We start from the raw sequence: 16,897 nt of genomic DNA, 5'->3' as shown, positions 1-16,897 counted from the left end.
GAACATGAATTGTCACCCCTAATTAAACTACTCTCAAATAGTGTGAAAATAATTATAATTTACATAAAATATAAAACATGATCATTATTTGCACATAAGTGATTCTAATGTGGATAGTGACTATAAAAATTAAGAACATACAAGAAATTTTAGCATGCCTGTGTTCAGAGGCTTAAAAAAAAAAAAGATGAAAATTTTAAATTGTAGCCGCAATTAGTTGCAGTTAATGTCTAAAATGTGTATCTTTTTTTTTTTTTTTTTTAGAAACAAACGTACACACAAGTGAGGGGTAAAGAAATTCTAATACAAATGTACATTACAAACTCCATTCAAAAGTTACAGTAACTTTTGGGAGTGTGAGGAAAAGTATAAAATGTGTGTCCTAATTTTAGGAAATTTGAATGTTAATTTTAAAGTAATTTACCCTTATACCCTTAACTTAAACTTTTTTTTTAATACTCCTTAATTTATACAGAGGTTATTTTTGGAAGTGTCTTTAGTATTATTAAGTATAAATTACAATAAATATGTCATTTACAATCCACTATTCCTCTCTTTCTCTCTCTCTCTCTCTCTCTCTCTCTCACACACACACACACACACACACACACACACACACACACACACACACACACATATATATCCACTATGCCTCTCTTGTAGTGGTACACCGACAGATTTGTTAAAAGCAACTTCTTTCTTTTTGTTGGAATTCCAAAAATGGAAACTTCAAAACTACTCTAAATTTTTATTTCCTCTCTTTCAAATTTTTTGTTTTTTTTTCAGAAGGAAAATTTTAAAATCACCAGGACTCTATACAAGATTTTATGACAGAAAAGAATCAAAATTGAAAATAAATCATCGGATACAATTGTGACAAACAAGACCAAATTTGAAGCGAGTGCATGGCAAACACATCAACTTGCTTTGCCACACAAAAAAAAAAAACTTGCTTTGCCACACAAGACCCACCCTTTTAATTTGGCCATATACTGAACGTTTCTATCAAGACAACAAGCATATTAATCATGCGCAACAAGCAAAGAATAAGTACGAATTAAGTAAGGAATCCCACACCATAATATATTATTTACTCTCTCTGTAATTCAACTAGATTCTGGATAGCGTGGTTTTGCTAGAACTATAGAAGCTTGTGGAATCATAGATGGACAAGCCATTGTTCTCTTCATTTGTCACTCGCTCTTCTTTTGCTTCTTTTTTGGTTCTCTTACTCATAATTATACCTCTAATTGTTATAATCTGTTTCCTGAGTTTCAATTCTACAACTTTCTCCATAGAGAAAACCTCTGAATTGGTTGATGTAGCAGAAGCAGAAGCAGAAGCTCCCACTCCAACTGAATTTATTAATAGTTCTTCACAACACAATGAAGCATCAGAAGCACCAACTCCATCTAATTCAAAAGAAACATCAGAAGCTCCAACTCCATTTAGCTCTACAAATTCTAGAGAAACATCACCTCCCACTCTCGTAAGAATTAATAATTACTCTCAATTTTTCATTTAACATTTAAATTTTCTTAATTCAGTAACTTTGTTACTAATATTACTCTTGCATTTTTTATGTTGTTGGGTATATAGGGACAAAAGAAAGAGACAACATTGAAGCAAAAGGGGTTTAATGAAGGTTTTGTGACTTCTAAAAGACACAGAAAGTTGCAGAAAATTGAAGCAAGTTTGAGTAAAGCCAGGTCTGCTATAAGAGAAGCTGCTCTGGTCAGGAATTTGACATCAACTCATCAAGACCCAGACTATGTTCCTTGGGGCCCAATATATAGGAATGCAAATGCCTTTCATAGGTATCTTATATCATACAGTATATGTTAATGTTTATTCCTTATACTTCTAATGTAACAGTAGCAACGTTTTGAAACTTACTTAGCTCAAAACTCAAAACTCAGTCTGAGTAGACTGACTCACTATAGCAGATTGTCTCCAACAACAATTTATGTCAACCGTGTCAATTATAGATTTTGGGTGTTTGTGGTTAGTGAATAGTGAGTCACACTGGTTTATTTGCCGAAACTTGAAATATTAGCGAGTCAAGTTAAATTCACCGATTAAATACATATTAAACTTGAATTATTTTCAAAATTTTAGGTACTAAATTAACCCAATGATAGTTTACTGATAAAATTAAACTTCGAAAGAAGTACTTTCTCTCTCCTACGGCTTGTAGGAGAGAGAAAGTTTTCTTCTCTCTCCCCCAGTAGGAGTTTTTGTTTTCTCTTGCCTTAGTAGAAGCCCTCCCTCCCTCTTCCTATATGGGTTTCTCTAAGTTTAGTCGCCTACAAGGTTTGAGAAAACCCACTCAGCAACATGGATCTAATAATCACTGGGGGATTTTAGCATTTTCAACTCACTACAGAAGAGGAAAATGAAATCTCCATCTCAACCACGAGATCAGATCTCTTAGAGGTGTGCGCGTGAGCCTTCAAGTCCACTCAAAGAACTGCCTAGAAGGTGGGTTCGGATCTAAGGTTTGTAGATATGGAAATAAAGGTCTTCCAGTTAATGTTCAGTTCTTGGTTTCATATGGAGTGTCTTCCTTTCTTTTGCTTTATTTGTGGTGTTTTGGGTCTTGGTGAGGCCGAATGTCTCTGGCATTTTGGGGGTTGGACCAGAAAAAGCAATGGATTTAAGGGGGTCTTTGAGAAACATTGTGCTGCTAGCAGAGGAGGGTCGGAGGAGGAAAGAATGGCGGAGATCACAGGTGTTCAGCACACTCCGGTGGCTGCTAGTCAAGCGTGGCTGGGTATGGAGCAAGCGAGGCACTCTATGGTGTTGTCAAATCACACTAGCTCCAACGTTGTGCTGTTAGAGAGCCAGAGCAATGATGCTCTGGTATGCCCCTTAAGCCCAACGCCTTCTTCTGTTGTGCTATCACGTGTTTCCCAATGGTCCTCATTGCAGGGTAAGGAAGTGGTTGACAAAGTCTCAGATTTGGGCTTTCCAATGTCTTTCTCCGAGGCCCAAATATCACCCAACCCGGAACCCACAAGTATTCCCTCTCCTTTTAATGAGCCCATCAATACCCCTTTATGCCCAAAGAGTGGGCATTTAAACGGGGTTGCTACAGCCCAAAAAAAGAAACCCCAAAATTTTAATATGCAAACAAAGGTTAATTGTTGGGCTTTCGGGTTCGTTGAGGAGAGGGGTGTGTAGTTGTTTGTTGTTTTTCTCACAGTTGTTGTCTACTCTCTTTGTTGTATCTCTTTTCCAGATGAATGAAATGTTTATGTATTTCTCAAAAAAAAAAAAAAAAATTAAACTTCGACATATAATTGAAGGTGCAACATTGTATTTACGCTTGTTTCATTTTTAATTTTAATGCATTTATGGATTTTGTTATTAATTTAGAGAAATTACATAAAAATGCTAAAAAATTATAACATTTTTTGCATTAGGTCCAAGTTTTACTTTAGTAAATTCGAAGTTCCAAACCTCAATTTGAAGCTTCATTATTTTGGATATATAGTAATGGAGCAAAAAAACCGTGAAACTGTTGATAAAATATTATGTTTCACCAATAACTTGTTCATAAGTCAATTTGACTACCACTGAACATAGGGAGTAGATAGAGAAAGTTATGTGTAGAGAAAGAAAGTTTCCGTTAAAGTGAAAAAAGTGAAAATGAATCTTCTATGCAATAAAATTGAAGTTGGTTGCTTGAGTAAGTTGCAAAGTTTTATGACGGTTTCTTGCTTTTTCTTTGCTTCACTACTGTCTAGAATACAGAAATGAATACTGGTTTCCAATTGAAACAGTTTCACATATAGCTTTAATTGACAAAATTGAAAATTGGAATCTAATCTGAAACATGACACAAACTCTGTACACTATTAAGTAATTTCGTTTTTGTCATTGGAAATAATAAGCAAAAATGGTTACAATTAAAGCAAATGGAATTGTTTAGATTGGACCAACATGAATCACAAGGTTTACCAAAAAAAAAAAAAAAAACATGAATCACAATGCTTGGACCCAACTATATATTAATCAGAGTTAAATTCTCTTTGATTTTTGATTTTTCTTTTTTTCTAAATTTTGTAGGAGTTACCTAGAGATGGAGAAGGTGTTCAAGATCTATGTATACGAAGAAGGAGAGCTTCCAATGTTTCATAATGGTCCATGTAGGAGTATATACTCCACAGAGGGAAGGTTCATCCATGAAATGGAGAAGGGACAACTTTATCGTACAAGAGACCCAGATGAGGCCCTAGTGTACTTCCTTCCATTTAGTGTGGTCATGATGGTTCAGTACCTATACGAGCCCAATTCAAAGGACATTGATGGTATTGAACGTGCTGTGGTTGACTACATACACATTATTGCCAATAGACATCCCTTTTGGAATCGAAGCCTTGGGGCTGATCATTTCATGCTGTCTTGCCATGATTGGGTAAACTTTTTACCCTTTTTTTTTATTGCTAATTTAGAATTTTAGCTACAAATTTAATTTAAATTTATAAGTAATAATTATTAGGATATATCCAATTTCATAACATGCTGAAGTGGTCGATTGTGAGTGATGGATATTTTTACCCACAAATTTTTATATAGACTCACTACTTTTTTAAAACCCCACAAATAATAATAAACCATTTCAATAAGTTGAGAAATTAAGTGTTTCATAGTATTAATTGTTGAACTAAGTGGTTGTATTTTTTTAATAAAAAGAGTAACCTTGTCCTTTGAACCAACTCTAGTTAACTAAATTGGTTAGAAATTGAAGTATTTTAATGCGCACTGTTGATAAGTAACGCGTACCATATGCTTTTTTTTCTTTTCTTTTTTTGAGATAAAGGTAAGCAGTAACACATTATACTTGGTATCAGCATTCAGCACATACATACAGTAACATTAATTTCTAATAAAACAGTAATAAATCTCACAATAGTTCTAGGTTTACCCACTTTGAAAATTTGATCTGCCTTGGTGAAATAGTTTGGCTAAATTTTCGAGTGGAGAGCTAAAGGTCTGATTATGACTTCTTAATATTGTTAACACAAGTGGGTTTTTGCTAATTAAAAAGAAACTATAATTCTGACCTCTACATTTAGATCTAATTGCTTACTCCATTTTCAGAGTTCTACGTTTGAATCTTCCAAATCCTATTTTAGCTTCAGGGCTGTCTTGGGTTGAACCAAGCTTATAGGCCTGGTATTAAAATTTATGTAGTATCACCTAAATGACTTTTGAGTTGTTTCCTATCCATCATTTGGAATATCTTGTTATATTAGAATTACTAAAGCTCTTTTTTAATTGCAATCCTATCTTTTGGAATGACTTGCTCTATTGGAATTACCAAAGCTCTTTATGGATTGATGTCCCATCTTTTGAAATACTTACAGGGGCCAAAAGCATCTTCCTTTGTTCCACATTTGTTTCACAGGTCTATTAGAGTTCTGTGCAATGCTAATACTTCTGAAGGATTCAATCCTTCAAAGGATGCATCATTCCCAGAAATCCATCTTAAGACGGGGGAAATCACAGGGCTTATAGGTGGCCTCGCCCCATCTCGCCGATCAATTCTTGCTTTCTTTGCAGGTCGTTTACATGGCCACATTAGGTACCTACTACTAGAGCAATGGAAAAACAAAGACCAAGATGTGCAAGTCTATGACCAACTTCCTGATAAAGTATCTTATAACTCAATGTTGAAGAAGAGTAGGTTTTGCTTATGCCCAAGTGGATATGAAGTAGCAAGTCCAAGAGTTGTGGAGGCAATCTATGCTGAGTGTGTGCCAGTGTTGATTTCTGATAGTTATGTACCACCTTTCAGTGATGTTCTAAATTGGAAGTCATTTTCTGTACAAGTGGAAGTGAAGGACATACCAAATATCAAAAAGATATTGATGGGCATATCTCAAAGGCAGTACTTGAGAATGTACAAGAGAGTAAAACAAGTTCAAAGACATTTTGTTGTGAATGGACCTCCTAAGAGATTTGATGTTTTCCACATGAGTGTTCACTCTATTTGGCTTAGAAGGTTAAACACCCAAATTCAAGATCAATAACTGCGGATGAATGGATTGGAATTGATTGGAGTTGCCATTCAATTGAACCCATGTCAAGGGAATTTCTGATAAATTGATAAGGTTTTGGAGAATTTTCCAAATAAGATTTTGAGTTTTGACTAGTGGATTATTGACATTCTTTTATTTTATTAAAGAAGTAAATGTGGGGCTATCAGATTGTTTTATGGGTTACTAAGATAGTTTATCTTGAACTTTATCAAGTGAGATTTATCATTAACAACATAAATCATGTTTATTTAAGTATATAATGACTGTTTCAAGTCGATTTTTATGCCTAGGATGATAATATTAGCAGAAGAGCCTCATAGCATACCATGCCTGGGTCAGGCCACTAAAGATGAGCAAGCACCTCCTGAAGCATGATTAGTAGGAGACGAGGACAAAATGATACAACTATAGTTTATGACAACCAACAACCATCTTTTCTCATAGATTTGGAGTCCATAGTGGCACAAATATTAGATTAGATGCACAGGCCAAACATTACAAGTTACACTGCAAGAAAATATAGCCCTTAGAATTGACAATTGTTTGAGTTTGTAGCATTAGTTATTAACTATTATACACACAAATTTGGTAAATATTAATGTCACAAAATTAGACACTTTAATTATCTAGTGCTTAGAGAGAGATGATTTTCTTAACTGATATGAAATTCTCCACTTGCGTGAACCTCTTTGACCCTCTTATCATACTCATCTTCTTCATCATCTTCTTCCTCCACCTCTGCATCTATGTCTTCGCCGCCTTCCTCATTTTCTTCAGCTCCCCAGCCAAAGCCCCTGACAGGCCTAGATGATGGAGGTGGGTTTCTTGCCTCCCCCACAATTTTCATGATCTCATCCACGCTTTGAAGAGAGAAGCTTGGGTTGTCTCTCTGGTAATAGATAGCTTGATTAGACTCTGTTAGTTCTCTTGGCAAGTTCTTTAAAAACCAAGGGTGGTTCTTGATGTCTTTAAGTGTAATTCTCTGCAAGACCAACAATGGCTGTTAGTTCCATAAGAAAATAGTAGCTCAATCCAAGTACTCAACATTAAATAAAGGTGTTTTTATTATGACAGGTACATGTCACAAACACAACTCAAGCAGTGGCTAGGACACATACCTGTCAATTAAGCACACCAGCCACTAAAAGGAACAAATACTGTGTTACTGATCCCTAGTTGTTTTGGGGATTAAATCAAATGAATCAATGCACAAGCATAAGTCACACCGATTGTCCCCTTCTTAAATTCTATTAGAGTCCAGCCAAGCTGAAATGACACTGAGTGCTCCCATAGTGCTTATGATTTGCACTTCAAATGAATCAAATCTTTGGGACACATTCTAAGCAAAGAAAACCAAATTACAGCTAAGCCAATATATAAACCCTCAGAAGCAGCGTGTGGTTTCAAGTCTATAAATTGCTCTAAAAAGTCATTAAATTCTGAGACAGTCAATAGGATATTAGGAATTCAGGTTATATGGTTTGATAAGTAATGCTGAGCATTCTGCCTTTGCAGTAGATTGTGACAAACAGTGGCCTTCTGAGTGGATTTAGTCCTGCCAGGAGCTCCAATTTAAAAAATGTAAAAAGAAAAAAAGAAAAAAAGAAAAAAGGGGGATGGTAATTTTGAGGTGAACCAAATAGAAGAGGTCATACTGATATGCCAACTAAAAGAATATAAACTTGAAATGAGTAACTGGGATAAATTCGCTAGATCTATTGCCACCTTGTTATGGACAGTGACATACTATTTTTACACAGAAACCATGTAGAGAATAAGAACACTGCACACAAAAAAAGGGGCAAGATACAGCTTAACTATGAGTAAGAAATAAGCACCTTCCCAGAAAATGAAACAATGTATGACTTTCAAAATATGAATCTAAGTTATCTAACCCTTAAGCATTTCATAGAAAAGTGGAATGAGCAATAAATGGCATCATATATATAGAGGGGTTGCAATGTCAATCAGGAAAAAAATTCCTTCATCCATGCCCTATACGGCCCCCATAGAGCACCCATACCAATCAATCTTGCCATCAATGCTAAATGGCTTTTCAATAACAAAGTAAATGGTAAGCAAACACATTATTACTCTACACATAATGTTAATGCTTCAAGGAAATTTTGCCAGAAATGGGGAAAGATAAAATTTGTAGGGTTCATTAAAAAGTAATTTCCAATGAGAACAAAAGGTTTAAGAAGGTGTCTTCTAACTTATATGATATTGACAAGCTAATCAGACATGATAGCTGCAATATATTGTAGCTCACCCAAATTTCAGTGATCAGAACCAACTTTAGTAACAGTAGCATGATACATACCCTGGATGGAGTTGCAACAAATAAGCGAGAGAGCAGGTGCTTGCAATCTTGAGATATGTGAACATAGTCAGGGATTTTGTACTGAACAGCCATTATTTTCTGCCGAAGAATGACAAAAAAGGAAGAAAATGTCAACACTAAAATAACAAACACTCATATTTATTAAACTTTGGAGATGATATTTTTACCTGAATTGTTTTCCTAAAATTCCTGGGATCATCTTGGTCTTCGAAAGGATATGCTCCCACCAGCATAACATAGAGAGTCACTCCACATGACCATACATCTGCCATCTAAATGAAAGCAAGAAAGATATAATTGTTTCTACAATGAACTAATTAAAGTTAGTGCTGTGTTTAAAGCTACTTAAAAGTTGTAATGTGAATGAGAATACCATGTAACAGGTCTGTTAACCTTATCTTGTTGTGTTTCATTAAAAAACGATTTACAAAAACTTCAAAGCTGCTTATTATTGGATAGCATGACCAGAAACATAAGAGAAATGAATTAAGATAAAAATTACGCAGAAAGGGGAAATTTTTAACTCCCTCTCAAACTTGCACTCGTTATCTACATTTAGTAACCATATGCTGCATCTAGGGTGGTTGCTAGTGACATAAACATGTATGGCCAATTTTAGTATACCAACACTCCCAAGATATCAAACGACTTTATGAGCCAAACATGAAAACATGTATGGCCATATATGATGACTAATCAAAGACATAATATGCATAAAGAGATGACCCATTTAAGGGTCATATGTGATACTTAACAGACACATTAGCAAAAAGTAAATGGAGGAGCTGCCAATCAAAATGACCCCTTAAAGTAAGAGAGCGGATCAAAATTTTGAAACTTTAGGAGGCAAAATCAAAAAGATCCTCAAACTTTAGGGGTGTATTTTGCACTTTGGCCAATTTTTATTTATTTATTTATTTTTGATAAATATTATTAACCTCATCCATGGCATGGCATAGGTCTAGAAAACAAAGACTCTTCTTCCACTAAGAAAATTAAAAAAAGTGACACTTGTAAAGACAAAACTAAGTTTTCACATGGTTGTTGGTGGAAGCTGAAGCGATAAACCTCCACCATTCAAGAACCAATCATAAGCCAGTGGAGTCAACAAGTGCTCCATTGTTGTTATTAATTTATACAGCGCAAAGACCAAGCATGCCTTCAAATTCGGCCAAAACTGAAGTTTCAAACCGGAAGGCCACATGGAGTGTCTATAAAAGTCACGGTCTATGTTAAGTGCACATTAAATAAAGGCAACCTTATTGATGTAACAGAAGGAAATGCTAAAATGCACCATTTTGATTTGCAATTTACATTGAAGCCAACCCTTTCACAGTACAAACAAGGCATAAAGAGTAATCCATATAATAGGACGGTTACTTTTCCAAAATGAAAGAGGTACCCAATCCTTATAAGAAACTTATTTAAAAAACTTCAATAGTGCCAAAATGAATATCGTCAGGCTTTTTTATTTTTTATTTTTTAAACTATTCGCACACTTATCCTAGTTTATGTGCACGTTAGACGACAATGATTAAACCCAAATGTGGAGCACTAGACACACAAAAAGGCCATCCAGGACCAATAATATGCTGGGGAAAATATTAAAATTTTCCAAAGAGATTTACCTTGCCGTCATATTCTCGCCGTGAAAGCACCTCCGGTGCAATATATGCCGGAGTTCCAACTGTAGATTTGGGTCTTGAATGAAGCAGAGATGACTATACCATGGATTAGAAAGGAAAAAAAAAACCCACGTTAAGAATACATTTATAAAAAATAAAATCTAAGAACAAGTAAATATATGAAACCAATTTACACACCTTAGAATAACCAAAATCACAAATCTTCAAGCGTGGTGCAGGGCTTCCATCCAAAAGTGTGTTTTCCAGTTTCAAATCTCTATGGCATATTTGCTGTAAAATAAGAATAAAAGATAAATAATTGTATTTACTACAATTAATATCAACGAAAGTGTTAGTTTAATGTTACCATGGAATGACAATAATTGACACCAGAGATCAGCTGCTGAAAAAAGTATCTAGCCTGAGCAATCAAAGAAAAATTAACACATATTATTAACTACGAAAATGACTGCAATTAAAATTAAACAAGAGAAAGTGAGTGAAAGAGAGAGCTTATTATAGTAAAGGTGAAAAGAGAGAGAAATACTAATTACCTCATCTTCACTGAATCTACCGGCATTGCAGATTCGTTCAAAAAGCTCTCCGCCGGCTGCATATTCCATCACAATAGCCAAATGTGTGGGGGTCAAAACCACCTGCAAATTGTAACAAACAAACAACAAAATTAAAAAAAACTTCACTTGAAAATTCAAAACCCCTTTTAGCCAAATTCTTGAAAACATAAAAACTAGCCTCCTTGAATCGGATTATGTTGGGGTGCCGAAGTGATCTGTGGTTGATAATCTCTCTAGCCACATTCTCATCAATCTGCAATATATGTGAAATTATTTAGAACCCAGTGATGTTAATAAAACGAGTATAACTCAAATTCAAGTACCAAATATCACAATTGGACTCATTTACTTGAAAATCTGTTTCTGGGGTCATCTAAAACATGAAAAAAAATGTAAGATTCCAAGACTGAAACTTTCTTTTCCTTTCCTACATTGTTTTTCCCGGGAAACAAACAGAGCCTAACAAAAATTTCTTTCCCATGTTTGGGATTTCTCAAAACATAATTCTCAATTCAACTCAGTCTCACACACCCTTTTTAATTAACTTTAAATCAATTGCAATATTAACTAAAAAAAAAAAACTCATTTTCTCAGTAACCAAACAGAAAACAAACAAACCTTGAGGCCACGTTCGATGTATTTCATGGCAACAAGCTCCTTGGTCTCCTTGTGCCGCAAGAGCCTTGCCACACCAAAATTCCCAACTCCCAAATCCTTCACTACCTCGTACTTGTCCATCTTCTTCACCCAGTAGAAACTTGAAACTTCTTTCTGTGTTTTTGCTTCAACAACAAGAAGTATATATCAAATATATGATCTCCTCAGTGATGCTTTCAGTACTATTATATTATAAATGCATGCCCTTTCACACTAGCTCTTGCATGCACAGATAAATATAATATAGGCAACTAGGCATGAAAAAATCTGAAACTTTTAACACTTGTGTGTGTGACCCTCCGCGTACATATCCATATATATATTTATGTATGTATGTATGTGTGCGCGGGATTGGATCCAAAATCTTTGTTTATATATATTTAAGGTAAGGATAGTTGGGGACTTGAAAGAAGTGATTGATGAGTTAAGGAGGTGATGAAGTGTGCACGTGGTGGAGGGGTTAGAAAAATGAGTATGGGAATCCATGACCAGCTCGAATCCAATCAGTGACAGTGCCAAAACCCACTTGTACTGTCTTTTGCTTCATTTTCGTATCATTTATCGGTTACTTTTCTTTCTATAATAAAATATACATATGCACTACTGGTTTGCTCTGCTAAGTTGCTATTGGATCTCTAAAAACGCCGTTTTGCTAGGCACGCACAAGTTATATAGGCCGGTTGATCTTGACTTTTTTGGATGCTCTTTTGGCAAGCTAAGCTACCCCCATCAAAATGAGCTATTGGGGTGTTTATAAGGTTTGATATTAACATCTTAGTTTAATCCCATTAAAAAATATTTTTTATCAAAAAAATCTTAGTTCAAAATTAATTTACCGTGTTCATCACAGTGTGAAATTGATGCATAAATTGACAAATCAACAAATTAAGAACCATATTAAACTTCAATTAGAGCATTCTTATCAAGGATCTCAAAAAATTTAGTATTTAACATCTTAAAAACTTGCTTTATTTATTTTAACAACTCACTTTACAATACATTCAACATCAAAGGTTTTATATTTTTTACCACTTCATTAATTAAAGATAGTGAGAGAGAGTTTGGTGAGAAGAAAAGAGGAATAGTGAGAGAGAGAAAAAAATATTTTAATTAAAGTAGTATTAAAATACTATTATATTTATAAGATTTGAGCTACAGTGGACTGTCATACATAGCAGTTCACTGTAGCTCAAATGCTAAAATTTTTAACACTAAGATCAATCCCATTCGAAAATTGTATCCTATCCTATTTTATCATCTCAAGAAGCTACTTTATTAATTATACGATACTATTTTATAATACTCCCAATATCTCAACTTTTATTTTACAATACCACACATTAAAATAATATAAATTATACAATAAAATAACAAACAAATTATATCTCTCTCCTTTCTAATTTCTGCTTCTCTGTCACTCTCTCAACCATAGCACCACATAGCAACCATCCTCTCAACCACACCACCTCCAAACCTCGACCACCGTGACCCCAAACCCAAGACAATCCAAGCAAATACCAACCCACAAACCCATTAAAAAATAACTAAACAAAACCTAGTGTCACTCTCTCTGGGCAAAATCAAAACCTAGTCTCGCCATCCAGCCAAAATTCATAGCAAAATCAAAACCCGATCCACCAATCTCGCCACCCACCGATCTCCACCACGCCAATCTCCACCATTGTACAACCCACTCGTCAAAACCCACGTCGATCTCAACCTGTTGATCTCCTCTACGTTGATCTCCACCATTGCACGACCCACTTGTCAAAACCCATGCCAATCTCGGCCCATCGATCAACACCCACGCCGATCTTGACCCACTCGATCCACGCCACGGCCCAACCCAGCTCTGGTGTCAAGCTCTTTTATTTTTTTGATAATTTGTTGTTAAGCTTTGAACACAAGAGAGAGAGATGTGAGAGAGTGGGGAAACTCTGAGGACTGATCTATCAGAAGAGAGAGAGCAAGGGAAGATGAGGAATAAAAAAGTATTATTTACTTTTACAATTGTGCTACAATACCATCACAAATTTGTGATGGTACTGTAGCACAATTGTAAATTTTTTTGGGCTTACAAATCTAAATGTTGGGTGGTTTTTGGGCTTTAATGCTAAATCATCCCTACATATCCCATTTGGCAGTTCCAATGGGAATGCTCTAACACCTTTGTTGTAGTGTGCTTTTTTGGAATGAGATGCTAAAAAATAGTATTTTTAGCTTTTGAAAGCTTTAATGTGAATGCTCTTAGAGCATCAGCATCCCACAATTCTAATTCTATTCTATTTTACCATTCCAAAAAGTCACTTATCATTATACCATACTATTTTACAATACCTCTAGCATCCCAAACTTTTATTTTCCTATTCTACTCATTAAAATAATATATCTACATAATAAAATAATATATCCCAAAATTATATATTTTCTCTCCCATCTCTCTCCTCTCTCTCTCACATTTTTAGCTCTCTTCTATCTGCAACTTCCGCCGGAGCCTTCATTTACGGTGAGGTTCAAGAAAAAGACCATTGAATAGGTTCAAGAAACCCATAAATCATTCAAAAAAAATCCAACAATAACCCATCAACTCAAACACCCAAAACTTCATAGATCAACCAAAAACGAATCAATCAACAAAACCCACAAACAAAAAATCCTAAATTTCTATTTGCAACTTCCGCCGGAGCCTTCATTTTCGGCGAGGTTCAAGAAAAAGACCATTGAATATTTTCAAGAAACCCAGAAATCATTCAAACAAAATCCAGCAATAACCCACCAACTTAAACACCCAAAACTTCATAGATCAACCAAAAAAGCATCAATCAACAAAACCCACAAACAAAAAAATCCTAAATTTCTATCTGGAACTTCCGCCGGAGCCTTCATTTCTGGCGAGGTTCAAGAAAAAGACCATTGAATAGCCCAGTCTTGTATTTCCCGGTGGGGTTCATTTCCGATGCTCAGTCTTGCACTTCCATGGGAGGTACAACTCAGCTTGCCTGCACTTGTTGAGAGGAAACCACGCCGCAAACCACGCTGGAAAAAGCTTAAACACGCCACTGATCATACCACGCTGATTTGGACCCAAAAAACCCAGAAATCGCCACCATACCATGCAGATCTCGACTTCCCCAGTCTCACCTCCACGCTGGACCCACGACCCACGCCAGAATAGCCCACCGTGAGAGAGAGATGTGATGAGAGAGAGATGTGATGAGAGAGAGAGGCCGTTGTGGAGAGAGAATGGAGATGAGAAACAGAGAAGGGACGAGAGAAAGAGAGTCAGACAGGTGAATAAAAAAATATTATTTTGTTTTAGAATTGTGCTACAATGCAATTCTATCTTTAGAATTGCACTGTAGCACTATTGCAAAAAAATTTGCAATAGTTGGTAGTAGCATTTTCTGATGGAGAGGATTTTAAGGCTTGAAATGCCAAATTTTCCTTACATTTGGGTTTAGCATTGTCCAGTGCTGATGCTCTTAGAGTACTAATTACTAACTTTTTTATTTTATTATTGTTTTTTTTTTAGAATCTGAACTTAAAAAAAATTAAGACGCTAATTGCAAATGCATCCATGATTTAATATATGGTTGACCGGTAACATATATAAATATATATATATATATATATATATTAATTTGGATACTAATTTGGATGTAAAAGTGAACATTACAACTTGTAAATAATCTTTTCCCCCCCTGCTATAGTAAAGAATTGACTCACATTAATGGCGAATCAAATCCGAAGATTTTAGGAGAACAAGAGGAACTGCCCAAAATAGGTGTAATAACTAATTATTGTTGTAAAGTTGTGATTTACAACTATGTTTTAGGTTGGCTTTATTTCATGACAAAAAGTGTTGTATTTGCTTTATTTTTGTTCATTGTATTTTGTGGGATTTTATTGTATTGGGTTTAGTATTAAGTTGGTGAAGAATCGAGCATGAAATGAAGAATCAGTACAGTTTCATGACTAGCTTGCGAGAAGTTTGTGAGAAGAGTAACCCATGAAAAAGGCACGTGAGAAGCACATGCTTGAAGCTGAAGAGTTGTGTCAGACTGTTAATTTCGCGACTGTCTTGTGAGAAGGGCCAACTTGCGAAGTACTCGCGAAACTCTTTACTTGGAGGATTTTAAGTGTGACTTCCTTACCCTTCACCTATACTATATATACTCTCATTACCCATAAAACTAAGAGAGGCTATTCAGAGAGAAAAACCCTAGATAGGTTTTCTACAAACACAACACACCCATCTTTTAGAGAGAGAGCTACTCATCTTTAGAGAGAAATCATTGTAGCCTCTTCTTTTTCCTTCTCCCATTGTCATACTTTAAGAGGAGATTTGTACCCAAACACAACTCACACTTTTTCAGAGTGTAGAGAGTGTTTTGGAACTTGGGAAGTTTTGGGGATTTGCAAAAGAAGCTGGTGAGGCTTGGCGAATGCAATTAGGCGTATTGCAGGATCCAGAAAGTTAAAGAAGACATGACTTTGTGAAGTCCGTTGGTAGAAGGAGCTTGGAGGGCTCAAGTACATAGGGTAGACTAGGCTTAGAGGGTCTTTTGTTATTCATGTACTCCAACTTTATTCTCTAGTGGATTGATTTCGACTTGGAGGGTCGCGAGAGGTTTTTTGCCGAGTTCTTTGGTTTCCTCTTCGATAACACGTCTCAGTGTTATCTTGTGTTTGCATCTCTCTCTTCCTTACTCTTTAAGCTTTCAATTTATTGTTAATAATTGATGAATATGGCTTAGGGTAGTGTTAACGGTTCTTTGCACTTATTTACTCTTGTTCCGCATTTAGTATAAGTTAGAGTAAAAGCTATCTAACCATAATTTTTAAATGGGAGTTTGAACAAACTCTTGTGTTTTTAGCACAAATTCGAGCTTTCAATTGTATGTAACATCTCTCTCACATGAGGTGAGTCTAACTCCCATGTGATAGGATGTTGCATACAACATGGAACACAAAATAATGAAACTAAATGATTTATTGGTCTGGTGATAAAGAACAATTATCATAAAACAAATGTTAAGGTCATAGGTTGAATTATATTGTATCTTTAAAAAAAAAAAAAAATTAGAAGTTGTTATTCCTCGGACATTAAGGTGAATAAATATAATCTCTACATTATTGAGATTTAGAGGTTGAGTGTCCACCTTAGTCTAGCTTCCTAAGAGCATTTTTTCAGCTCTCTCATAAAAAATGTCATTTTGGCTGTGTTTGTTTTGGCTTCAAATCACTTCTAGAAATGCTTTTCTGTAAATGCGGGTGTTTAGTTGCGCATGGAAAATAAATTTTCCGGAAAATATTTTCAGTTGGCCATGTGTTTTAACGGCTGTGACCCGGAAATTGGTTTCAGTCAAAATTTTTACTTCAAACCATTTCCAGACTCATGCACACAGAGAGAGAGAGAGAGAGAGAGCCCAGATCACGCCTTCGACTTCGCCGGTGAACCCAGAGCCCAGATCACGCCACGAACCATTTCCACTCCTCACACAACATGGTCTGAGCTCTCTCACAGCAATGCACTCCTCAGACCGAGCTCTAGTCCGACGACCCACACTTCATCGGTCGTCGATCGCACCGCGTCGATCGCAGCGATCGTGCCGATCAAGCAAAGATCGACTCCAACACCACTCGATC

At 35.7% G+C, this 16,897-nt stretch overlaps 2 protein-coding genes across 2 annotated transcripts; one reads left to right on the top strand and one right to left on the bottom strand.

Moving 5' to 3' along the window:
• Nucleotides 1–1,065: 1,065 nt before the first annotated feature.
• On the top strand, nucleotides 1,066–6,239 carry LOC115962770 (probable glycosyltransferase At5g03795). Its single transcript, XM_031081644.1, has 4 exons — nucleotides 1,066–1,489; nucleotides 1,600–1,817; nucleotides 4,072–4,420; nucleotides 5,373–6,239. The coding sequence occupies exons 1-4, from the start codon at nucleotides 1,166–1,168 to the stop codon at nucleotides 6,036–6,038; spliced, it is 1,557 nt and encodes a 518-aa protein (XP_030937504.1). The 5' UTR covers nucleotides 1,066–1,165; the 3' UTR covers nucleotides 6,039–6,239.
• A 276-nt stretch (nucleotides 6,240–6,515) lies between these two features.
• LOC115964020 (serine/threonine-protein kinase SRK2A-like) lies at nucleotides 6,516–11,931 on the bottom strand. The gene is made up of 9 exons (XM_031083304.1): nucleotides 11,210–11,931; nucleotides 10,770–10,844; nucleotides 10,571–10,672; nucleotides 10,384–10,437; nucleotides 10,215–10,307; nucleotides 10,020–10,112; nucleotides 8,559–8,663; nucleotides 8,371–8,469; nucleotides 6,516–7,029 (listed from the first exon to the last, which is right to left on the bottom strand). The coding sequence occupies exons 1-9, from the start codon at nucleotides 11,327–11,329 to the stop codon at nucleotides 6,700–6,702; spliced, it is 1,071 nt and encodes a 356-aa protein (XP_030939164.1). The 5' UTR covers nucleotides 11,330–11,931; the 3' UTR covers nucleotides 6,516–6,699.
• Nucleotides 11,932–16,897: the final 4,966 nt, after the last annotated feature.

The sequence above is a fragment of the Quercus lobata genome, chromosome 10 (genome assembly GCF_001633185.2).
Source record: "Quercus lobata isolate SW786 chromosome 10, ValleyOak3.0 Primary Assembly, whole genome shotgun sequence".
NCBI lineage: Eukaryota > Viridiplantae > Streptophyta > Magnoliopsida > Fagales > Fagaceae > Quercus > Quercus lobata.
Note: the sequence above shows the minus strand (reverse complement) of the source record. Positions and strands in the feature narration are given on the sequence as shown.

Bases quoted from the DNA above. Each gene is read 5' to 3' on its own strand.
- LOC115964020 (XM_031083304.1), bottom strand. From the start codon at position 11,329: ATGGACAAGTACGAGGTAGTGAAGGATTTGGGAGTTGGGAATTTTGGT. The intron at 10,113-10,214 runs GTGTGTAAATTG...TCCATGGTATAG, and splicing joins GTGATTTTGGTTATTCTAAG to TCATCTCTGCTTCATTCAAG. The intron at 8,664-10,019 runs GTAAATCTCTTT...GCTTTCATTTAG, and splicing joins GGCGAGAATATGACGGCAAG to ATGGCAGATGTATGGTCATG.
- LOC115962770 (XM_031081644.1), top strand. From the start codon at position 1,166: ATGGACAAGCCATTGTTCTCTTCATTTGTCACTCGCTCTTCTTTTGCT. The intron at 1,490-1,599 runs GTAAGAATTAAT...TTGGGTATATAG, and splicing joins AAACATCACCTCCCACTCTC to GGACAAAAGAAAGAGACAAC. The intron at 4,421-5,372 runs GTAAACTTTTTA...AAATACTTACAG, and splicing joins TGCTGTCTTGCCATGATTGG to GGGCCAAAAGCATCTTCCTT.